The 24,930-nt window shown below is 44.7% G+C and overlaps 2 protein-coding genes across 6 annotated transcripts in view; one reads left to right on the plus strand and one right to left on the minus strand.

The window, feature by feature from the left end:
• The window catches only part of LOC106579830 (triple functional domain protein), a 138,509-nt gene extending 126,059 nt beyond the window's left edge, over positions 1-12,450 (plus strand). For 3 of the 5 annotated variants that reach the window (XM_014160062.2, XM_014160078.2, XM_045702173.1), the window contains 10 exons: positions 130-307; positions 3,111-3,904; positions 5,239-5,486; positions 5,713-5,854; positions 6,249-6,276; positions 8,264-8,426; positions 8,626-8,747; positions 8,882-9,161; positions 9,458-9,596; positions 9,775-12,450. In XM_014160062.2, the coding sequence (XP_014015537.1) occupies positions 130-307; positions 3,111-3,904; positions 5,239-5,486; positions 5,713-5,854; positions 6,249-6,276; positions 8,264-8,426; positions 8,626-8,747; positions 8,882-9,161; positions 9,458-9,596; positions 9,775-10,332 (2,652 nt within the window). In that variant the 3' untranslated portion in view covers positions 10,333-12,450. Of the gene's footprint in view, positions 1-129; positions 308-3,110; positions 3,905-5,238; positions 5,487-5,712; positions 5,855-6,248; positions 6,277-8,263; positions 8,427-8,625; positions 8,748-8,881; positions 9,162-9,457; positions 9,597-9,774 lie in introns of those variants that run through there. The other 2 variants (XM_045702163.1, XM_045702176.1) reach the window with 2 other exon arrangements.
• A 6,684-nt stretch (positions 12,451-19,134) lies between these two features.
• On the minus strand, positions 19,135-24,629 carry LOC106579844 (C-C chemokine receptor type 5-like). Its single transcript, XM_014160129.2, has 3 exons — positions 24,573-24,629; positions 24,265-24,304; positions 19,135-21,699 (listed from the first exon to the last, which is right to left on the minus strand). Exons 2-3 carry the CDS (start codon positions 24,300-24,302, stop codon positions 20,643-20,645), a joined length of 1,095 nt encoding a protein of 364 aa, XP_014015604.1. The 5' UTR covers positions 24,303-24,304; positions 24,573-24,629; the 3' UTR covers positions 19,135-20,642.
• Positions 24,630-24,930: the final 301 nt, after the last annotated feature.

Here is a 24,930-nt window from a genome sequence, read left to right on the forward strand (position 1 = left end):
TTTGGCTGGACATTGCTAGGATAGTAATTGCCCTAAGGGCCAAAGTCGTTTGAATAGTTGTCTGATTCTGAAAACACTCACATCCAGTCCTCTCCCCTGTATCTTGTGTGCGTGTGTGTGTCCGTCCAGGTGAGCTGGCTGGGCCTGGAGGAGAGCACAGACGACCCCTGTAAGTTCACCCTGACCTCCCGGTCATCCAGTGGCGGTGTGGAGACCTACGTAATGCACTCAGCCAACCCTGGAGTCAGCCAGATGTGGGTCCACCAGATCACCCAGATCCTGGAGAGCCAACGCAACTTTCTCAATGGTAAAAAAAGACACATCACGGTTCATCTGTGTAACTGTGTAGTGATATTATGCTAGCTTCTCCCAGATGATTACGATGTCACGGTCGTGTGGAGAGACGGACCAAGGCGCAGCGTGATTGGAGTTCCACATCTTTATTTTAGTGAAACTTAACCAAACCAAGAAACAAACAACGACCATGCAGTACTGAAGTGCTACATGCACTCTCTCAAAAACAATATCCCACAAACACAGGTGGAAAAACAGCTACCTAAATATGATCCCCAATTAGAGGCAACGATTACCAGCTGCCTCTAATTGGGAACCATACAAAACACCAACATAGAAAATATAAACTAGAACACCCCCTAGTCACGCCCTGACCTACTACACCATAGAGAACCAAGGGCTCTCTATGGTCAGGGAGTGACAGTACCCCCCCCCCCCCAAAGGTGCGGACTCCGGCCGCAAAACCTGAAACCAAATGGGGAGGGTGGGGGGTGATTAGTGTTGGTGGCGGCTCCGGTGCAGGTCGTAGCCCCCGCCCAGAACCCGGATCCTGCCATGGCACCGGGCTGAACGCCGTGCCTGGACTGGGCATCGGCGCAAAGGCGGGCTCCAGCCATGGAGCCGGGTTGGACGCCGTGCCTGGACTGGGCACCGGCGCAAAGGAGGGCTCCAGCCATGGAGCTGGGTTGGACGCCGTGCCTGGACTGGGCACCGGCGCAGAGGAAGGCTCCGGCCTTGGAGCTGGACTGGACGCCGTGTCCGGACTGGGCACCGACGCAGAGGAAGGCTCCTGCCATGGAGCGGGCTGAACACCGTGCCTGGACTGGGCATCGGCGCAGAGGAAGGCTCCTGCCATGGAGCGGGCTGAACACCGTGCCTGGACTGGGCATCGGCGGAGAGGAAGGCTCCAGCCTTGGAGCTGGACTGGACGCCGTGCCTGGACTGGGCACCGACGCAGAGGAAGGCTCCTGCCATGGAGCGGGACTGGACACCGTGCCTGGACTCTCTGGACCGTTGACCGTCACTGGAAGCTCCGGGCCGTTGACCGTCCCGGGAAGCTCCGGGCCTTTGACCGTCCCTGGAAGCTCCGGGCCGTTGACCGTCGCTGGAAGCTCCGGACCGTTGCTGGAGGTTCCGGACTGTTGACTGTCGCTGGAGGTTCCGGACTGTTGACCGTCGCTGGAGGTTCCGGACTGTTGACCGTCGCTGGAGGTTCCGGACTGTTGACCGTCGCTGGAGGTTCCGGACTGTGAAACGTCGCCGGAAGCGCTGGACTGTGAACCATCGCCGGAAGCTCTGGACTGGGAACCGTCGCCGGAAGCTCTGGACTGGGAATCGTCGCTGGAAGCTCTGGACTGGGAACCGTCGTCGGAAGCTCTGGACTGTGAACCGTCGCAGGAAGCTCTGGACTGTGAATGCACACTGGAGGCCTAGTGTGTGGAGCCGGTAAAGGTGGCACTGGACTGGTGACACGCACTTCACGGCGAGTGCGGGGAGCTGGCACAGGACGTACCGGACTGGGAAGGCACACTGGAGGCCTGGTGCTTGGAGCTGGCACAGGTGGCACCGGACTGTTGACACGCACTTCAGGGAGGGTGCGGGGAGCTGGCACAGGACTCAACAGACTGCTGTCAGGATCTTCAGGTCGAATGTTATGCAGAACACACCTGCACAACATCTCTCTCATCTCTCTCTCTCTCCCAACTTCTCCATCGCCTCCCTGACAGTCTCTGGCTCTTCAGGACGAGAGAGGATAGATGGCACCGGACTGATGACCCGCTCTTCAGGGCGAGTGCGAGGAACCGGCACAGGACATACTGGGCTGGGGAGGCACACTGGTGGCCTGGTGCGTGGAGCCGGCACCGGACTGATGGCACGCTCTTCAGCACGCCTGCGCTGCAGCCTACTCCTCGCCAACATCATTCTCTGATATCCTTCCTCACATTGCTCCATCGACTCCCAGGCGGGCTCTGGCTCTCTCCTTGGGTCGACCGACCACTTCTCTATCGCCTCCCTGACGGTCTCTGGCTCTTCCCTCTGCTCAGCCGCCAGCTCCATGTGCCCCCCCCAAAAACAAATTCTTGGGGTTTCTGTGGCCGCGAACCCCGGCGTCGTTGCTGTCCTTCCATGCTCCTTTGCGACTCCCGCCAAGGAAGGGTCTCGTGTCCTCCCATGATCTCCTTCCAGATCCAACTTACTTTTCCCATCGTTGCACGCTGCTTGGTCCTTGTTTGTTGGGATATTCTGTCACGGTCGTGTGGAGAGACGGACCAAGGCGCAGCGTGATTGGAGTTCCACATCTTTATTTTTGTGAAACTTAACCAAACCAAGAAACAAACAACGACCATGCAGTACTGGAGTGCTACATGCACTCTCTCAAAAACAATATCCCACAAACACAGGTGGAAAAACGGTTACCTAAATATGAACCCCCAATTAGAGGCAACGATTACCAGCTGCCTCTAATTGGGAACCATACAAAACACCAACATAGAAAATATAAACTAGAACACCCCCTAGTCACGCCCTGACCTACTACACCATAGAGAACCAAGAGCTCTCTATGGTCAGGGCATGACATACGATGTTTCATCTGTCTCCCTGTGTAGTCATATGCTCCATAGAATGTATCAACATTCTGAGAAAATAAGTGTTTAGAACATACCTTAATATGAACTATATAGTATGATGTACTGGAATGTAAAATGCAAAGAATGTTTTTATATTTTTGTTTCATAGCTAGACAGTGTGTACTCGTACCACTGAGGTGACTCTTTCTCTCTGTCTCTCTCTCTTTCTCTCTTTGTGTCCCCAAGCACTGACATCCCCTATCGAGTACCAGAGAAACCATGTGGGGTCAAGTGGACCAGGCCTGGGGGCCCCCAGCAGCAGCAGTGGCCTGGCTGGAGGCGGCTGCAGCAGCTCCACAGTTGGCCCTGGGAGTAACTCTCTGTGTGGCCCCCAGAGTCGCCGGCCCTCGCGCATCCCCCAGCCCTCCTCCCGTATCCCGCAGCCTGTCCACCACCACCACCCTCCGGGCTCTGACGGCCCGGACAGAACAGCAGGTACGTGGTCCCGACAACCCCCCTCCTCCTCCCCCTCCTCCCAGACCCCCTGCCCTCCTGACCATGCAGAGGGGGACCTGTGGCCCCAAGATGTCCCCAAGATGCGAGTACTGGAGGGTCCCCAGCCCCACAGCAGAACCAGCAACAACAGCAATGGCAAGTCCTTGGGCATTGCTGAGGGCAGCTTCAAGGAGAGCTACCTTGGGGAGGACCCTCAGACTCCCATCCCACAGCTGGCTGTGGCCCCTCTGAATCTTGCCAAGCCTCGGGTAGGGACGGTCTCTCCACTGACCTGCACCATAAAGGAGGAATTCATCCCGGGCAGCCCAGCCCAGAAAGGCTCCTTTTTCTGGTCCACCGCGGTCCCAGCCTCCCCAGCTAGCCGGCCTGGCTCCTTCTCCTACCACAGTGATAGTGGAGACTTGACCCTAGGCCACAGGGAGAGCCACAGCCACCGCCACTCCACCCACCTCAAGGATATAGACCGCATGAGCACATGCTCCTCCACCAGTGAGCAGTCCGTACAGTCCACGCAGAGCAACGGGGTAAGATCCCTACTCAAGTCCCAGGCTTCTGTCCGGCTTAGTCCCTACTAACCTTACTGGCTGACCAGAAGTTCTCCTGAGTCATTTGAACCACAAGTGCATACTAAACTATCTAAGTACACTAACTTGCCTATGGTGTGAGTTTTCATCCTTCCTGCTGTCTTTCAGACTACTAACAGTGTGTTTTTGGCTGGTACAGCAGCTAACTACTACAGTAACACAGCTTGCTGTACTGTATTTACTGTATGTACTGTGTCCTCTCCTCTCCCTTGGTAAGTGTTTCCAGTATGACTCTCTGCCTCTGCTTCCCTAACTTCACACACCCAGCTCTGTCTTGGCTCTAACATTTTCTAGACATGACCTGAGTTTTTGCTGTCCCTTTGCTTCAGGCTCTGGTCTGATCTAAAAAAACATCAAGGCATTTACTGGGTTAAATGAAAATGAATGCTGATATAATGGAAGATTGATATTTGAATTCGACTTTACCTGCCTGCAAGGAGAGGAGCTCTGATGTAGAAAGAACCGTTTTTCTTCTCTCCTGTTTTCTCTTAGCTCTTGCTCTGACCATGCTGCTTCCTTTCTGTCTTGGTTCTGTGGGACTGATGACACATCTCCGTTCCCGTTCTCCCCTTGCCTTGCCCCTGAATACATTTGACTCACACCAAATGCATTTGGCCTCACTTCAAACTTTATTTCAGGCTCTGTCTCTCCTGAAACTGTTTCCTCTCTACTCTCATTGTCTTTGAAAGACACCCACTCCATGTAAACTCTGCTCTGTCTCTCTGACTTGTGGATACCTTGTTTTCGCTTCTACAAATGAGAAGGTCTAGTTATGAGACATGTAGGAACCAGATGTTAGTTGCTACAGTATGACTTTCCTCACTCTACTTTATGGACCTTTTGTAATGAATGCTTTGAAATGAGTCCTTCTTTGTGTATGAGCTCTAGCATATAAACAGCTGAACAACAAATGATGCTCATGTGCAGTCAAATCAATAACATTTGAATTTGAGTATTTTAGAGTCATTATCACAGAATGCTTTGTGTGTGTGTGTGTGTGCGTGCGTGCGTGCGTGCGTGCGTGCGTGCGTGCGTGCGTGCGTGCGTGCGTGCGTGCGTGCGTGTGTGTGTGTGTGTGTGTGTGTGTGTGTGTGTGTGTGTGTGTGCGTGCATTTGTCTGTTTGTCTGTCTGTCTGTCTGTCCGTCTCTCTCTCTCTCTCTCTCTCTCTCTCTCTCTCTCTATGCCTCTCTCTTTGTGTAACCCTACCTATAAACCCTTACTGACTCCATTTCTTCCCCTGCCTCCCATCCTCCCCTGCCTCCCCCTCCTCCAGAGTGAAAGCAGTAGCAGCAGCAGCATCAGCACCATGCTGGTGACCCAGGACTACGTGGCCCTGAAGGAGGATGAGATCAGTGTTTCCCAGGGCGAGGTGGTCCAGATGCTGGCCTCCAATCAGCAGAACATGTTCCTGGTGTTCCGGGCTGCCACCGAGCAGGGCCCTGCCGCCGAGGGCTGGATCCCCGGCTACGTACTGGGTCACACCTCCACCATCATCCCCGACCTCCCCGAAGGAACCATCAAGTAAGAGACAGACACTGCTGCTACTCCATGTACCAACCTGAATGAATGAATGAAAAGCTTTATCATCCCAAAGACAGTTCCATTTTCACATCATGAGCTCTGCCATCATAAAAGTGAAACGGTAGACAAAGATGTAGAAATCACAAGTTAAACTTTTTTCTCTTCCTTTCTTCCTTTTTCTTTCTCTCTCTCTTTTCCCCTTTCTTTCTCATTCTCTTGTCTGGAGCAGGAAGTCATCCTCGTGGCACACAGCACTCCGCATTAGGAGAAAGTCTGAGAAGAGAGACAAGGAGACCAGGAAGGAAAATAAGATGGAAAACGGCTACCGCAAGTCTCAAGACTGTCTGACTAATAAAGTTTCTGTAAAGGTAGAGTTGATTTGATAATCACCTGTATGGCTGTAAGACTAAAAGCCCCTCTGCATTAACCTCAGTATGGCTGTAAGACTTAAAGCCCCTCTACATTAACCTCAGTATGGCTGTAAGACTAAAAGCCCCTCTGCATTAACCTCAGTATGGCTGTAAGACTTAAAGCCCCTCTGCATTAACCTCAGTATGGCTGTAAGACTTAAAGCCCCTCTGCATTAACCTCAGTATGGCTGTAAGACTTAAAGCCCCTCTGCATTAACATCAGTATGGCTGTAAGACTTAAAGCCCCTCTGCATTAACCTAATTTAATGGATTCATGTTGTAATTATTTAATGTATGTGTGGTCAAACTAATTTGGAGAAGAAACTTATTTGTGTTCATATTTTTCTTTCAGCTTCTAAACCCCAACTACATCTATGATGGTATGTATATATTTAAATGCTTTTGCTTGGGCTTTACTATACAGTAAATTAATTACATCTATATTTTCACATAGTAGGGTTCAATAAGACAAGTTTTTATTGTCTTGTATTGTACTGCATACTTTCTATTGTATATTGGGTAGCTCAGATGTGGGATTGTGTAGTTTGGAGGTAAGTATCCTCCTCCGAGCCAGAGCAGTGCGTAGGGCAGGATCCTGTCTCCTGTTCCTGTAGCGTGAGGCAGCTTGAAAAAAGAAAGTACACCCCATGGACAGGACGCTAGTATATCGCAAGGCTAGTTACAGTTGAAGTAGGAAGTTTACATACACTTAGGTTGGAGTCATTAAAACTCATTTTCAACCACTCCCCAAATTTCTTGTTGACAAACTATAGTTTTGGCAAGTCGGTTAGGACATCTACTTTGTGCATGACACAAGTAATTTTTCAACAATTGTTTACAGACAGATTATTTCACTTATAATTCACTGTATCACAATTCCAGTGGGTCAGAAGCTTGCATACACTAAGTTGACTGTGCCTTTGAAGAGCTCGGAAAATTCCAGAAAATTATGTCATGGCTTTAGAAGCTTCTGATAGGCTAATTGACATAATTTGAGTCAATTGGAGGTGTACCTGTGGATGTATTTCAAGGCCTACCTTCAAACTCAGTGCCTCTTTGCTTGACATCATGGGAAAATCAAAAGAAATCATACAAGACCTCAGAAAAAAATTGTAGACCTCCACAAGTCTGGTTCATCCTTGGGAGCAATTTCCAAACGTCTGAAGGTACCACGTTCATCTGTACAAACAATAGTACGCAAGTATAAACACCATGGGACCACGAAACCGTCATACCGTTCAGGAAGGAGACGCGTTCTGTCTCCTAGAGATGAACGTACTTTGGTGCGAAAAGTGCAAATCAATCCCAGAACAGCAAAGGACCTTGTGAAGATGCTGGAGGAAACAAGTACAAAAGTATCTATATCCACAGTAAAACGAGTCCTATATCGACATAACCCAAAAGGCCGCTCAGCAAGGAAGAAGCCACTGCTTCAAAACCGCCATAAAAAAGCCAGACTACGGTTTGCAACTGCACATGGGGACAAAGATCGTACTTTTTGGAGAAATGTCCTCTGGTCTGATGAAACAAAAATAGAACTGTTTGGCTATGATGACCATCGTTGTGTTTGGAGGAAAAAGAGGGAGGCTTACAAGCCGAAGAACACCATCCCAACCGTGAAGCACGGGGGTGGCAGCATCATGTTGTGGGGGTGCTTTGCTGCAGGAGGGACTGGTGCACTTCACAAAATAGATGGCATCATGAGGTAGGAAAATGATGTGGCTATATTGAAGCAACATCTCAAGACATCAGTCGGGAAGTTAAAGCTTAGTCGCAAATGGGTCTTCCAAATGGACAATAACCCCAAGCATACTTCCAAAGTTGTGGCAAAATGGCTTAAGGACAACAAAGTCAAGGTATTGAATTGGCCATCACAAAGCCCTGACCTCAATCCTATAGAAAATTTGTGAGCAGAACTGAAAAAGCGTGTGCGAGCAAGGAGGCCTACAAACCTGACTCAGTTACACCAGCTCTGTCAGGAGGAATGGGCCAAAATTCATTCCAACTTATTGTGGGAAGCTTGTGGAAGGCTACCCGAAACATTTGACCCAAGTTAAACAATTTAAAGGCAATGCTACCAAATACTAATTGAGTGTATGTAAACTTCAGACCCACTGGGAACGTGATGAAAGAAATAAAAGCTGGAATAAATCATTCTCTCTACTATTATTCTGACATTTCACATTCTTAAAATAAAGTGGTGATCCTAACTGACCTAAGACAGGGGATTTTTACTAGGATTAAATGTCAGGAATTGTGAAAAACTGAGTTTAAATGTATTTGGCTAAGGTGTATGTAAACTTCAGACTTCAACTGTAGCATGTGACACAGTCAAACTCACGTGTCCTCTGTCTGTCACCTCTGTAGTACCCCCAGAGTTCCTGCTGCCCCTGAGTGATGTGACCTGTGACCTGGGGGAGAATGTCATTCTGAGGAGTAAGGTCTGTGGAAGACCCAAAGCCTCGGTCACCTGGAGAGGACCTGACCACAGCACTCTGAGCAACGACGGACACTACAGCATCACCTACAGGTACACACCGGCAGTGATGACATTCTACGTTACATTTTAGTCATTTAGCAGATACTCTTCTCTGGAGGGTCTTACAGGGATCATTGCAACGCGTTAGAATGAACTTAGCTGTTGGAAGACAATGTTCTGTTGTAGTTGAATTAAAGTAAATGTTGCTATTGTTGAAACTTACCTTATGACTTCCCTTCTCTCTCTGCAGTGACACGGGCGAGGCAACTCTCCTCATCATGGGTGTGTCTGTGGAGGATGACGGGGTGTACACCTGTGTTGCCACCAACGTAGTGGGCAGCGTGTCATCCTCCGCCAGCCTCAGAGTCTCAGGTTAGTCACTGTTGAGTTGAGTTGTAAACTCCTGTGGGGATACAGTATATCCTCTATATTCACACTACTTACACACAGTATATGAATTCTTCAGTACTTTTGCATTTTAACATTCAATGTTTCTATTTTCCCAGAGGCCTCCGACGATGGGAGTGAAGTGATTTGGAAGAACAACTTTGAGTCCTTCTACACAGAGGTCACAGAACTGGGCAGGGGAAGGTTCTCAGTGGCTAAGCGCTGTGACCAGCGTGGGAGCAAGCGTGCCGTGGCAGCCAAACATGTAAACAAGCGGTTGATGCGGCGTGAGCAGGTGCTCCAGGAACTGAGGATACTACAGTGTCTGGAACACCCACACCTGGTCGGCCTGCTGGACACCTTCGAGACAGCCACCAGCTACGTGCTAGTGCTGGAGATGTACGTTAGAAAAACTGTGGCTGGGCCCCGAAGGGCACCCTATTCCCTATAACTGATCAAAAGTAGTACCCTACAGAGGGATAGATAGCATTTGGGACACACTCATTGTATGTATTATGATTATTGAGGAAAATTATAATTCCTGAATTGAAATAGAATTGATTACCGTTTTGAACAATATATTACTGTATATATTTATTCACTGTGTTGTGCTTTTGAATCATGTTCAAGCAGCCCTCTTGTACATCTACCATATTGGTGGGCTAATGTCTCTCTCTGGTGCTTTGTGTCTGCAGGGCTGATCAAGGCCGTCTCCTGGACTACATAGTCAGCTGGGGTAACCTCACTGAAGAGAAGGTGGCCTTGTACCTTAGGGACATTCTAGAAGCTTTACACTACCTGCATAGCTGGAGGATAGCTCACTTGGACTTGAAGGTGAGTCACAAAGGCTGTGACATGTAGAGTAGGAGTTAAATGTGATTGTGTACTGTATGAAACAGTATGATGTCTAACTATTGTTCTTAAGCAAAGCTAATACTCCCATCATGGGTCAATTCTTAATCATATCTTTCTTTGCGTGTATGTGCGTGGGTATCGGTGTGTATCCCTTTAGCCTGAGAATGTGTTAGTGGAGCAGAACTCTGCCCAGCCCGTGGTCAAGCTGACAGACTTCGGAGACGCCGTCCAGCTGAACAGCGGCCACTACATCCACCCTCTACTGGGCAGCCCAGAGTTCTCAGCCCCGGAGCTGGTGCTGGGCCAGCCCGTCTCCCTGACTTCTGACCTCTGGAGCCTGGGGGTTGTAACATACGTGGTACTGAGCGGGGCATCTCCCTTCCTGGACGAGAGCGCTGAGGAGACATGCCTGAACATCTGTCGTCTGGACTTCAGCTTCCCCCATGACTACTTCCAGGGTGTGAGCCAGGCGGCCAGGGACTTTGTGTGTCTCCTCCTACAGGGCGAGCCGGACCGGAGACCTTCGGCTGCCGCATGCCTTCAGGAGCCCTGGCTGCAGCCGTGGGACTCCCACCAGCAACAAAACCAGCACCCAGGGTGCATCGACACCTCCAGACTCATCTCCTTCATCGAGCGGCGGAAACACCAGAACGACGTTAGGCCCGTGGGCAGCATCAAGACCTTCCTTCACAGCAGACTCCTCAACCAGATATGAGCAGGTTAGAGGACTACAGTACCCAGACACCACCGAGTCACAATGATGATCTCATCCTCTCTCAGCCAACTACGCCACTTCCTTAGAACTATGTTACCCAGCATCCTGCTGCTGCTGTCTGCTGACTGCTTTGAATATTTTTGACTGAGATTTTTCCCCCCAAGAGATTTAGCTACTTCCCTTCCACCCCCACATTTGTATGGATGATGGCTATATGCCTGCACAAAAGTATGAACTATTTGAAAGTATTTCAAACTTGACTAACAGGGAGAACAAAGCTTTCTCGAGAGCCAGTGAGAGCAAGCCTTGTGTTTGGATAGTATTAAAAACCGATACTGTAATATCAGGTTGCTTTTGGTTGAATATAAGAAAATTGTTTTTGTAATGAGAGATTACTTTTTGTAAAGGAAATGTATAGTGAAGAAACAAAGAAATGTCTTTATTCATGTACCTTTTCAAAAACAAAGGTTATTAAAAAGAATGAAAACAAAAATGAATGCGACATATGAAGAAAGCACCACCGACCCACCACAGGGTCGTTGCTTCAGAACTCTACTTCTAGAACCAGTTGGAGACCAGACTCATTGTAGTTGTGGTTGATTAACATACAATAAATCGGCAAATGCTTTGTTCTGGCCTTGCTATTGTATGGACCTGTAACAGTTAGTACGATTATGCTATTTTAGTCAGACCTCAGCAGAGAAATAAATAAACAAGCAAACAAACAACAAAAAGCTATAACACTATTGGAAAAGCTCTTTAGATTTCTGATACATCCGCCTTACTTTGTAAATAATGTGTTCCTGCCTTCATTCTCATTTTGAAGAATTTGTCTCAAACGCTGTTTCATTAGCTGAGTAGTAAGCCCTGCCAATGGAAGAGAGGTGTGAGGGAGACTAGCTCCTCCTCATGCCAATCAAATGACTTAAACCCTCACTACCAGAAATACTTCTATAAATGCACTCGTATTTTGTGTTCATTTCTCATGTGCAATGTTGCAGCTTTAACATGTATGCAACTATTTATGAAGACTTGTGTTGTACCCGTAATCTAAAAAGGCATGTACGTACCTGGTACTGCAGTAGATGTATGTATTGTGTAGCTCTTTTCTGTATTAAGTTCAGTATTAATATCTTGGAAACCTAAAATGCAGGTTTTGCAAATAATGTAAAATAAGAAAAAAGATTTGAATCGATATTGGCACTTATGCTTTCAGTTTGTCATTGTTTTTGTTTTATTTTCTGTAACTATACCAAAGTTAACTGTATTTTACCCTCTTTAAATGTCTTATATAATGTACCATGTTAAGTTATGAAAACCATGCTGAACCTAGAGATAGATGTTTACATTGGTTCACAGTGGCTTTATTTATTAGCGTTGTAAGAACGTTGTATAGTGGTTGGTTGTCACTGCATACCTAATTAACATTTCAAACACTTCTCTTCTCAAGCTGTGCACAAAGTGGTGATTGCTGTGTAAGTTTGTTTGACTTTTTAAGTTATGTATTTCGCTAGACATTGTGTTGCAATGATCAACATCTTGGTTTAACTGAAACTTGGGATAGCATTCTTTGCTGAGCCTTTGGTTTGAAGGGGGAAAAAACTGCCCACAACATTGTACCAACGTTACAATAATTGTGCATGGACGTTGCGGCGCTATTACCCTAACCTTTATCTAAGCGTGACCATGACCTAGCTGTTTTCAGTGAATTAATCATTGTATGAGTTCAAACTGATTTTAAAGTGCCAGTCAATTGATCTGGAGAGGTGGACGAAACAGCTGTATTTCCTTTTAAGCTTGAAAAGGTTGTCAAAGTTTCATGTCTATGTCAAGGCAGTAGTAACAGTGATACAATGAATGTGTTTGTTAACCTGTACAGTCCCATTTTGTGTCCTCTTATTTATTCATGTGTAAAGCTGTACAAACATGGACGACGAACATGGGAACCTGGATGTAACCTCATCATATTTGATACATACTACGTCATTTTGAATGTTAAATGACTTATTTTTACTTTTGCATGTATATTTCTTTGTACAGAAATGATGTTTACACATTACTTGTTGTAAATATTTTATTCAGTCCTCAGTTATTTTGCCATTAAACGTATGGAACATACCCTTGGAAGTTTTTTAAAAATATTTATGTATGTACAGTGCCTTCAGAAAGTATTCATACCCCATGACTTATTCATGTTGTTGTGTTGCAGCCTGAATTCAAAAATTTATTAAATATATTTTTTTCTCACTCATCTACACACAATACCCCATAATTAGAACATGTTTTTTGACATTTTTGCAAATGTATTGAAAATTAAATACAGAAATATCTCATTTACATAAGTATTCACACCCCTGAGTCAATACATGTTAGAATCACATTTGGCAGCGATTACAGCTGTGACTCTTTCTGGGTATGTCTCTTAAGAGCTTTGCACACCTAGATTGTACAATATTTGCCTATGACCAGCATACCCATAACATGATACAGCCACCACCATGCTTGAAAATATGAAGCGTGGTACTCAGTGATGTGTTGTGTTGGATTTGCCCCAAACATAACACTTCAGGACATGGTGAAGTGAATTTCTTTGCCACATTTTTTGCAGTTTTAATTAAGTGCCTTATTGCAAACATAATGCATGTTTTGGAGTAATTTTTATTCTACATGGGCTTCTATCTTTTCATTTAGGTTAGTATTGTGGAGTAACCATCCTCAGTTTTTCCTTATCACAGCCATTAAACTCTAACTGTTTTAAAGTCACCATTGGCCTCATGGTGAAATCCCTGAGCGGTTTCCTTCCTCTCTGGCAACTGAGTTAGGAAGGACACCTGTATCTTTGTAGTGACTGGGTGTATTGATACAGCATCCAAACATCCAAAGTGTCATTAATAACTTCATCATGCTCAAAGGGATATTCAATGTCTGCTTTTTTTATTTTTACCATCTACCGCTAGGTGCCCTTGTTCGCGAGGCATTGTTAAACCTCCCTGGTCTTTGTGGTTGAATCTTTATTTGAAATGCACTGCTTAACTGAGGGACCTTGCATATAATTGTATGTGTGTGGTACAGAGATGAGGTAGTCATTCAAAATCATGTTAAACACTATCATTGCACAAAGAATGAGTCCATGCAACTTTTATGTGACTTGTTAAGTAAATTTGTACTCCTGAACGTATTTAAGGCTTTCCAAAACAAAGGGGTTGAAAACTTTATGACTCAAGACATTTCAGCTTTTCATTTTCTATTAATTTGTAAAAAAATCTAAAACAGAATTCCACTTTGACATTATAGAGTTATTGTGTGTGTAGACCAGTGACACAAAATCTCAATTGAATCTATATTAAATTCAGGCTGAAATAGTCAAGTGTTGTGAAAGGCACTGCATGTGGTGCGGACTTACCTAATTATAACCTTATAAACATTTATATCTGAGAAACATGGTTGATAACATTGTTGTTGACAGTTGTTGAAAGAAATGGAATAGGAGGTGTGAATGGTGTCCACAATAAGTGGATGTTTCTCATCAGAATCAGATCTCTATCGATGATAAACAAGATATGAGAAACCAGAGTGAGCGTCTGTGATCTTATCTCCAAGGTGCAGGCGTTGTGCAGTCAATTTGCACCAAAGATTATTCATTGGAAATGTGTTTGAAAAAGTACTAAACTGTTCTTTCCCCACCCTCTATTTCAACAGGCGCTTCAAACCAAGGTCATTCCTGATTTTTAGAATGATTACCGATTCATGTAGGTGTGAAGTAATGTATATTTCACTTTCAGACCACTCGGACTTAACTATGATGTTTGATGCCGGAAAAGATCATAGACGTTAACCACATCCTCGGATTTAGCCGTTAAGTTCAAGTCATTTTTTTATTAAGTTAAAAAAACTCAGTAGCTGTCAATGAACTATTCATGTCCAAAATCATCTGCTTAACCTAATTGATTGCTCAAATTATGAATTGATCTTGAATTATATGTTTCGTTCAGTTAATGTTGCTCATCTTGAAAAAAAGGAAATTGAACTAAATATTCTTGTAGCAGTTTATCAAGTGTGGATGTTTTTTAAGTTATACATTTGAAGGTTGTTTAGGGACAGTTTCTGTGTTTGTATTTAACCGAGGTATGGCGCATGTTCTTATCAGGTGTGAAATCAACAGAGCTGTTTTTAGAGCGAAAGTAGCAGCTGCTTTGTATGCAACCACAGCTACTGAGCCATCTCAGCAAGCTCAGGTTATCTTCAGAGATTTTATCTCAGTAGGTAGGCCAAATCCTGTTTTCAATGTTCACACGCACACACTGGCTTCGCCAATAGAGGGCATACTGAGCTGGTGTTTAACAAGTGCATCATGACAGTTCTGAACCTTGTGTCAGTCAATTACAGCAAGACGCTCTGGATGCTAACAACATATGGAAATCTTTATCATGTTCTATAGTTGCTGACCATGACTGAAATATATATAAATAAATAAACAAATCAAAATATATTTTATATTTGAGATTCTTCAAAGTAGCCATCATTGCCTTGATTACAGCTAAAATCAAATATATTTTGATTTGTTTAACACATTTTTGGTTACTACATGATTCCATATGCGTTATTTTATAGTTTTGATGTCTTCACTATTATTCTACAATGTAGAAAATTGTCAAAATAAAGAAAAACTCTTGAGTAGGTGTGTCCAAACCTTTGGTGGTGTATGTAGTAGGGTGTTTGATTTATTATTTCCGGGTTTTGGTCTATGTTCTATGTTTTGTATTTCTATGTTCTTTCTGGTTTGTTGTATTTCTATGTTTAGGTTGATGGGGGTTGGACTCTCAATTGGAGGCAAGTGCTTTCTCGTTGCCTCTGATTGAGAGTCCTATATATGGGTAATTGTTTGGTTTGGTGTTGTGGGAGATTGTTTCTTGTTTTGCCTGTGTGAGCATGACAGGACTGTTTTGTTCTTCGTTTTGTTATTTTGGTGTTCTCTTTATTTAAAATTAAATAACAAGATGAGCATCCACATTCCTGCTGCGTTTTGGTCCTCTATTCCCGACGACAGACGTTACAGAACAACCCACCAAAACAAGACCAAGCAGCGGAAGAAGGAGAAGAGGAACGCTGAGTACATGGACTATGGTGAGAAATGGACCTGGGAGGAGATCTTGGAGGGAAAAGGCTCCTACACTTGGGAGGAGATCCAGGCTGGAATGGATCACCTTCCATGGGGACAGGTGGAAAGAGAGAGGGAGGAACGGTGAAAGGCTGGTGAGGACCGGGAGCGCTACCGGGGTACATGACTGGCGAGGAAGCTGGAGAGGCACCCCCAATAATATTTTTTGGGGGGGCACACGGGTAGTTTGGCTAGGCCAAGGAAGAGCCATAAGCCAGCTACCCGTGAGTATATGGAGGAGCGTATGGAGTGGAGGGCGCCGTGTTTCGCTGAGGTGCGCACTATCTCGCCCATACGCACGCACAGTCTGGTGCGCGCTATTCCAGCCCCTCGCAGATGCCGTGCTAGAGTGGGCATCCAGCCTAGTAGGAGGATGCCTGCGCAGCGCGTCTGGTCGCCGGTACGCCTCCTAGGACCAGGCTACCCTACTCCCGCTCTACGCACGGCAACCATCAGGCCCCTGCACAGCCCAGTTCGCCCTGTACCAGCATCCCGCTCGTACAGGGCTGCTAGTTCCATCCAGCCAGGACGGGTTGTGCAGGCGGTGCGGTCAAGGCCACCTGTGCGCCTCCATGGCCCAGTCTTTCCGGTTCCCGCCTCTCGTGCTAACCCGGAAGTGAGTACCTCCAGTCTGGCACGACCAGTACCAGCAACCCGGACCAAGCTTCCCATTAGTCAGCCTAGTCCTATTCAGCCTGTTCCCACTCCTTGCACTACTCCTGGGGTGCGTGTATCCAGCCTGGTACCTCCTCTACCAGCCCCACGCATCAGGCGTCCAGTGTGCAGTCCAGAGTATCCGGCACCAGTGTGCAGTCCAGAGTATCCGGCACCAGTGTGCAGTCCAGAGTATCCGGCACCAGAGTGCAGTCCAGAGTATCCGGCAACAGTGTCTAGTCCGGAACCGAGGGAGTCTGCTTACGATCCGGAACTGAATATAATTAACTATGAACTAAATGAGTCTGCCTACAGCATTGACTGGAAGGAGTATGCCTACGACCTGGAACTGAAAGAGTCTGCCCACGATCCACAACGGTGTCTACGACCCGGAACCCAATGAGTCTACCTACAGTCTGGAGGGCAGTAGGCCGGAACCAGAGCCACCTCCAGGATAGGTGGGTTGGGGAGGGGGGGGGTGTAGCACAGTGCCGTCGTTGACGGCAGCCACCCTCCCTTCCCTCCCTTATTGTTTAGGGGGTATTTATTTTTGTTTTGTTGTGGTATTGGGGATTTTTGTTTCTTTTTAGGTGCATTTGGGGTTTGCACCTTAGGGGGGGGGGGGGGTACTGTCACGTCCTGACCAGCAGAGGGTGTAGTGGTGTAGTATTTTGGTCAGAACGTGGCAGAAGATGTCTGTGTATGTTTGTTCTGGGTTGTATGTTTCTATGTTGGTCTGTGTGGCTCCCGATCAGGGACAGCTGGTTATCGTTGTTCCTGATTGGGAGTCATATATTAGGTGTGTGTTTTTCACTTGGGTTTGTGGGTTGTTGCGCTAGCACTGCTATTATTTTGTATGTATAGCATGTTAGCCTGTCGTGAGTCGTTCTTGTTTATTGTTTTCCGTGTTTGCGTTATTCTTTATCATTAAAGATGAGTATCCACATCCCGCTTGCATTTTGGTCTCATGTTGACGACAAACGTTACACTGCGTGGTCCCATGCTGTTTATACTTGCGTACTATTGTTTGTACAGATGAATGTGGTACCTTCATGCGTTTGGAAATTGCTCCCAAGGATGAACCAGACTTGTGGAGGTCTACAATATTTTTTCTGAGGTCTTGGCTGATTTCTTTTCATTTTCCCATGATGTCAAGCAAAGAGGCACTGAATTTGAAGGTAGGCCTTGAAATACATCCACAGGTACACATCCAACTGACTCAAATGATGTCAATTAGACAATCAGAAGCTTCTAAGCCATGACATAATTTTCTAGAATTTACCAAGCTGTTTAAAGGCACAGTCAACTTAGTGTATGTAAACTTCTGACCCACTGGAATTGTGATACAGTGAAATCTGTCTGTAAACAATTTTTGGAAAAATTACTTGTGTCATGCACAAAGTAGATGTCCTAACCGACTTGCCAAAACTATAGTTTGTTAACAAGAAATTTGTGGAGTGGTTGAAAAACTAATTTTAATGACTCCAACCTTAGTATATAAACTTCCGACTTCAACTGTGTGTGTGTGTGTGTGTGTGTGTGTGTGTGTGTATATATACACACATCTGTAATAATGACAATTACAACAATACTGAATGAACAATGAACACTTATTTTTAACTTAATATAATACATCAATAAAATCTATTTAGTCTCAAATAAATAATGAAACATGTTCAATTTGGTTTAAATAATGCAAAAACAAAGTGTTGGAGAAGAAAGTAAAAGTGCAATATGTGCCATGTAAAAAAAGCTATATATATATGGTCGGGGGCCCCCTAGCGACCTTGGGTCCTAAGCGACCGCAGATGTAGCTTATGCCTGGAACTGGCCCTGAAAGGAAGAAATTATTAGCTGTCCTTTGGTAAACTAAGTTCTGTTAAAATAGGCTCACCTACTACAGAGACTGTAGCTACAGTCTAAAACAGCCCAGTGACCTAAACACACACAGATAGATAGCTGTTTACCTCATCCTGTTGACAGGCCTGCTTGGCGATATAAAACCACAACTTCACACATATGACAATATCACTGACAACAAGGTCTTTTTTGGGGTTGAGCCAGCCAGACAGCTTTGTGTAAGCTGAATATAGATAATGAAAATAAACGAACACAAAGCCAGAGGATTGTGCCAAGTTAACATTTTTACACAATTTTGCAATAAGCAGCATAACTGAACTGGTTTCAAAAAGAGCTAATTGCAGGCAAAGCTTTTAAATTTGTGGAAAGGTCATGCTCTGATACACTAATGTAATTACAGATAACCAACAAAGAACCCTAACCACCCTAACCAACAAAGGACAAATCTAGAACACATGCTGATATTTTGCCAAACGTCCTGCACGGTGTTGGGCTGTAAGCACAACCCCCACCTGTGGACGTCGGGCCCTCATACCACCCTCATGGAGTCTGTTTCTGACCGTTTGAGCAGACACATGCACATTTGTGGCCTGCTGGAGGTCATTTTGCAGGGCTCTGGCAGTGCTTCTCCTGCTCCTCCTTGCACAAAGGCGGAGGTAGCGGTCCTGCTGCTGGGTTGTTGCCCTCCTACGGCCTCCTCCATGTCTCCTGATGTACTGGCCTGTCTCCTGGTAGCGCCTCCATGCTCTGGACACTACGCTGACAGACACAGCAAACCTTCTTGCCACAGCTCGCATTGATGTGCCATCCTGGATGAGCTGCACTACCTGAGCCACTTGTGTGGGTTGTAGACTCCGTCTCATGCTACCACTAGAGTGAAAGCACCTCCAGCATTCAAAAGTGACCAAAACATCAGCCAGAAAGCATAGGAACTGAGAAGTGGTCTGTGGTCCCCACCTGCAGAACCACTCCTTTATTGGGGGTGTCTTGCTAATTGCCTATAATTTCCACCTGTTTTCTATTCCATTTGCACAACAGCATGTGAAATGTATTGTCAATCAGTGTTGCTTCCTAAGTGGACAGTTTGATTTCACAGAAGTGTGATTGACTTGGAGTTACATTGTGTTGTTTAAGTGTTCCCTTTATTTTTTTGAGCAGTGTATATATATATATATATATGGTTTAGGAACTCTGGTCTCAACTTAATATTGAGCGTAAGAATACAGCAGGTACAATTTTGAAATTTGGTTAGGCATCAGCAGTTTTTCTCTTGTTATGTCAATCACTGACAATCACTCAATTAGCCATGTCAGCTACCAATTTTTGGATAGTTAGTCTAGCCAGCTATCTAAACTTGTAGAAATCATGGCCGAATACCGACCGGGCATGCAGGGCACTTGCCCAGGGGCTCTGACCTCCAGGGGGCCCCCATAGGTTTTCTTAGTTATTCTCACTCAGATATCATATTAGCATGGCATAAGTCCTTACAAAATGTGTAGAATTGCAGGAAATTTGCTTTAGAATGCACTTTTCTTCTCTCTTCCCCATGGCAAAGTGAGTAGAATTTCAAGAAATGTGTTATAAAATTGCAACGTTTTCTCTCTGCCCAATGGCAAAATAGCAGAACTTGCAACATTTTCTTCACACACCATGGCAGAATGTGTAGAATTGCATGAAATTAACTTTAAAACTAGAAAAAATGGCTCCATGTTTTTGGGGCCACTAAAATGTTTTGTTGTGAGGTTTGGGGCCCTCCAACTAAATCTCACTTAGGGCCCCCAAAATGCTAGAGCCAGCCCTGTATTGTTTTACTGTAGGTATTTACTGGCTCACTTCAATAAAAAAAGGTTGGTTTAAGGTTGGTGTGTGCTTCTGTGCAGAGCGCTGTTTAAAGTATTTAATATCATAGCAGGTAAAGCAGACGAATGTGTTATAATCTAAATGTCTTCTGCATCCCGATTATAATGATCAATATAAAACATGTTACAGTACTGCAGTGAATCACATTAGGATGACATTTTGTGTACACATTGTAAGGCACCAGCAGTGTCACTCTTTGTGGTGAGATAGGTTGCTAACAGGAGTAAGAGATATTGGTCTGTGGTGGCACCATCATTCACATATTCTCTAGCACTGACACATGGGAACATAGAGAAAACATCCAGGTCACTGAGTAAATCTTGATTACATTATCTTGGAAGTACCTTAATTTGAATAATTTGCCTCATGCAGGAGGGGATGAAGTTACTGTAATACATTTGTTGACATAGAACCAAAAAGTATTACTGTATTTACGTATGTGTGCTAGCAGATTTATAATATATTTTAAAAGAAAAGATAACTTTGCAAAATGTGCCAAAAACTTCAAACAAACATTCAAATAGACATACTGTACTAGACAAAATGCTATACAAAGGGAAATTAAATGGTTTGTGGAATTTATAGTGATTGGGTTGATTTCTGTAAAAATCAACGCCCTGATGGGAAACTCTGAGATGAGCGACAATTTCCTGACTTCGCCATGCACCTGGATCAGAGCATATTATTTTCGGATGATTGTATTTGACACTGGATTTGGTATTTACATATGTATTGGAATGAACACTACATGTGATGTCAGATGTATTTGTCTTTACAGTTAAGTTGCTGTTCCCACGGCAGTAGACCTCTCATCCATGCTAGTGGTCTGTGAGTAAATAGATCCTGTCCTCGAGACTCTGAAGTCCCGGGGCAGGTAGTTCTTCATGAACTGACACATCCTGCAGGGAGCCTTGTTTATCAGTCTTATGAGAGGCCTTCTAAACTTCTGCCCCACAAACACATAGAGGATGGGATTCAGGCAGCTATGGGAGTAAGCCATGGCCTCTGTGATCTGTAGAGTGAGTCTGATGGCTTTGCTACTCTCACAGCTTGAGTAGACCTCACTTAACTCCAAGGCCTTGAAAAATGATGTCATGTTGTACGGAGTCCAGCAGCAGAAAAACACCACAACCACAATGAGAATGAGTCTGATGGCCTGCTTTTTGGAGGATGGAGCACTGAGCAGCCTTCTCACTATCTGTGTGTAGCAGAACCCCATGATGATGAGGGGGATTAGCAGACCAAATATGATCCTTTTGAAAAGGGCAAAAATTCCCCAAGAGTGTCCATCATAGACGGGGCGACAATTTTCTTTCTCGTTGTTTTTCTCCACTTTAAGAAACAGTGCCTCAGGAAACGAGGCCAGGAATCCAGCCAGCCAGGTCACGACGGCAGCGATGGCCCCGTACTTCCGTGTTCTGGCTCTCATGGCGTACACAGCATGGACTATGGCCAGGTACCTGTCCACACTCATCAGGGTGATGAAGAAGATGCCACTGTAGAAGCCAACGTGGTAGGCGCTGAGGACCACTTTGCACATGACGTCACCAAACACCCACTGGTGTCTAGCGTGGTGGGCCAGGAAAGGCAAGGAGCAGACCAGGAGCAGGTCAGCCAAGGCCAGGTTCAGGAGACACACGTCGGTCATGCTACGTAGTCTCACCCTCAGCAGGATGACCCACAGGACCAGAACATTCCCCAGAAACCCCAGGATGAAGAAGAGAGAGTACAGCACTGGCAGGAAGCTGGCTCCGTGTGCATTGTACTTGCAAACGCCATCGTCATAGTTATTGTAGTCATATGTGGTTACTTCAAATGCGTCTGCAAAATGTGTGCTGTAAAAGATCAGACAAGGAGAATGAACCAAGCAGCAATGATAAGAATGAACATTCTTAAAGCCACAATCTGAAAGTTGTGCTTATGATCAAAATGTGGTCCACCAACAGCAATATTTACAGTACAATGGAGTAAATGCAAATAGTATTTTATTTCTATGAGCAACATTTCATTTTTTTAAACATGACTGGAAGATTGGGGCAGAAATCTTGTAACACAAATTGCACTCCTTCCTCAAAATGTGTGTTTCTAAAAGTCAAGACATTTTAGACCTCAATTTACCCATATGCATAACTGGATGAGTTCTCATATGAGTAACTGGATGAGTTCTCATATGCATAACTGAATGAGTTCTCACATGCATAACTGGATGAGTTCTCATATGCATAACTGAATGAGTTCTCACATGCATAACTGGATGAGTTCTCATATGCATAACTGGATGAGTTCTCATATGCATAACTGGATGAGTTCTCATATGCATAACTGGATGAGTTCTCATATGCGTAACTGGATGAGTTCTCAGATGCGTAACTGGATGAGTTCTCAGATGCGTAACTGGATGAGTTCTCATATGCGTAACTGGATGAGTTCTCATATGCGTAACTGGATGAGTTCTCATATGCGTAACTGGATGAGTTCTCATATGCGTAACTGGATGAGTTCTCATATGCGTAACTGGATGAGTTCTCATATGAGTAACTGGATGAGTTCTCATATGCGTAACTGGATGAGTTCTCATATGCGTAACTGGATGAGTTCTCATATGCGTAACTGGATGAGTTCTCATATGAGTAACTGGATGAGTTCTCATATGCGTAACTAGATGAGTTCTCATATGCGTAACTAGATGAGTTCTCATATGAGTAACTGGATGAGTTCTCATATGCATAACTGGATGAGTTCTCATATGCATAACTGGATGAGTTCTCATATGAGTAACTGGATGAGTTCTCATATGCGTAACTGGATGAGTTCTCATATGCGTAACTGGATGAGTTCTCATATGCGTAACTGGATGAGTTCTCATATGCGTAACTGGATGAGTTCTCATATGAGTAACTGGATGAGTTCTCATATACATAACTGGATGAGTTCTCGCATGCGTAACTGGATGAGTTCTCATATGCGTAACTGGATGAGTTCTCATATGCGTAACTGGATGAGTTCTCATATGCGTAACTGGATGAGTTCTCATATGCGTAACTGGATGAGTTCTCATATGAGTAACTGGATGAGTTCTCATATGCGTAACTGGATGAATTCCCATTCTCAACACTCACAGAGCTGAAGGGAATGGTTGTGGTGTTCCCCCTGAAATTCATTACCAATGATTTGAGCTTCTCAATTACAGGCGCATGTATCAATTGGCCCATTTTGTACAGTATAACACATGACATTACATTATTTACAGCAATGATGTAATTATTATAAGTTATTATTGATCACTGCCCGCACCTGCTCGCCCGTCCAGCATCACTACTCTGGACGGCTCTGACTTAGAATACGTGGACAACTACAAATACCTGGGTGTCTGGTTAGACTGTAAAATTAAATCTAGAATCGGCTTCCTATATCGCAACAAAGCATCCTTCACTCATGCTGCCAAACACACCCTCGTAAAACTGATCATCCTACCAATCCTCAACTTCGGTGATGTCATCTATAAAATAGCCTCCAACACTCTACTCAACAAACTGGATGCAGTCTATCACAGTGCCATCCATTTTGTCACCAAAGCCCCATACACTACCCACCATTGCGACCTGTACGCTCTCGTTGGTTGGCCCTCGCTTCATACTCGTCGCCAAACCCACTGGCCACAGGTTATCTACAAGTCTCTGCTTGGTAAAGCCCCGCCTTATCTCAGCTCACTGGTCACCATAGCAACACCCACTTGTAGCATTCGCTCCAGCAGGTATATCTCACTGGTCACCCCCAAAGCCAATTCCTCCTTTGGCCGCCTTTCCTTCCGGTTTTCTGCTGCCAATGACTGGAACGAACTGCAAAAATCTCTGAAGCTGGAGACTCATATCTCCCTCACTAGCTTTAAGCACCAGCTGTCAGAGCAGATCACTGCACCTGTACATAGACCATCTGTAAACAGCCCATCTATCTACCTACCTCATCCCCATACTGTATTTATTTATTTATCTTGCTCCTTTGCACCCCAGTATCTCTACTTGCACATTCATCTTCTGCACATCTACCATTCCAGTGTTTAATTGCTATATTGTAATTACTTCGCCACCATGGCCTATTTATTACCTTAACTTACCTCATTTGCACTCACTGTATTTAGACTTTTTGTTTTCTTTTGTTCTACTGTATTTTTGACTGTATGTTTTGTTTATTCCATGTGTAACTCTGTTGTTGTATGTGTCGAATTGCTACGCTTTATCTTGGCCAGGTCGCAGTTGCAAATGAGAACTTGTTCTCAACTAGCCTACCTGGTTAAATAAAGGTGAAATAAATAAATAAATACAATTATGATAAATGTATTAATTGATGATACTATTAATTCAAATAGAGCTATTTGTAAAATAAAACATATAAAGTCCCACCTTGCCGTGGTGTGAACAGGATATCCAGTGATATTCATCCCTGAAATAAAATGTCAAAAATTACCACTGAAATTGTTTTGATTATTCATTGCTAATTACAGGACTGCAACTCATTTTATGAAAGTTGCTAATAAACGTACGTTTAAAAAATAAATATATAGATAAATAACTTGAATGTTATTAGGCTGAAGTCTGCAGAGACACTATGTTGAAGATTCAAGATACTGTACAACACTATGCACAGCAGAGTAACTTTTGCAAAGCATCCTGTAGCCAACCCTCACATACAGTAAGCATAATATACTCACTGTTAAACTGGGTTGAGTTGTCTGCCTGAGGGTTATACACTCTTGTGTAACAGTTAAGGGAACTTATGTCTGCAGTTTTCTTTTCTCCAACAGATGTCTTTGGTGGGGGTGGGTATGGTGTGGGGGTAGATGTGGCCAAACTATACTGCATAGCTGAGTGCAGATTTAAATCCAAAAGGAATGCATTTGTACCTGCACATCCCTGTGCATCATGAATGCTTGGACCACTACAGGAAGCTGGAGGAATCCATGCTGCAGGTTTAGTTTATTGAACACTGTGGACCCTTTTTTAAGATCATTAATGTATTATCTTATTTGAACAGAGTGTCACTTCTCCCAAAAGCTTGATCTGTGCTGC

Source organism: Salmo salar, chromosome ssa02, assembly GCF_905237065.1.
Source record: "Salmo salar chromosome ssa02, Ssal_v3.1, whole genome shotgun sequence".
Lineage (NCBI taxonomy): Eukaryota > Metazoa > Chordata > Actinopteri > Salmoniformes > Salmonidae > Salmo > Salmo salar.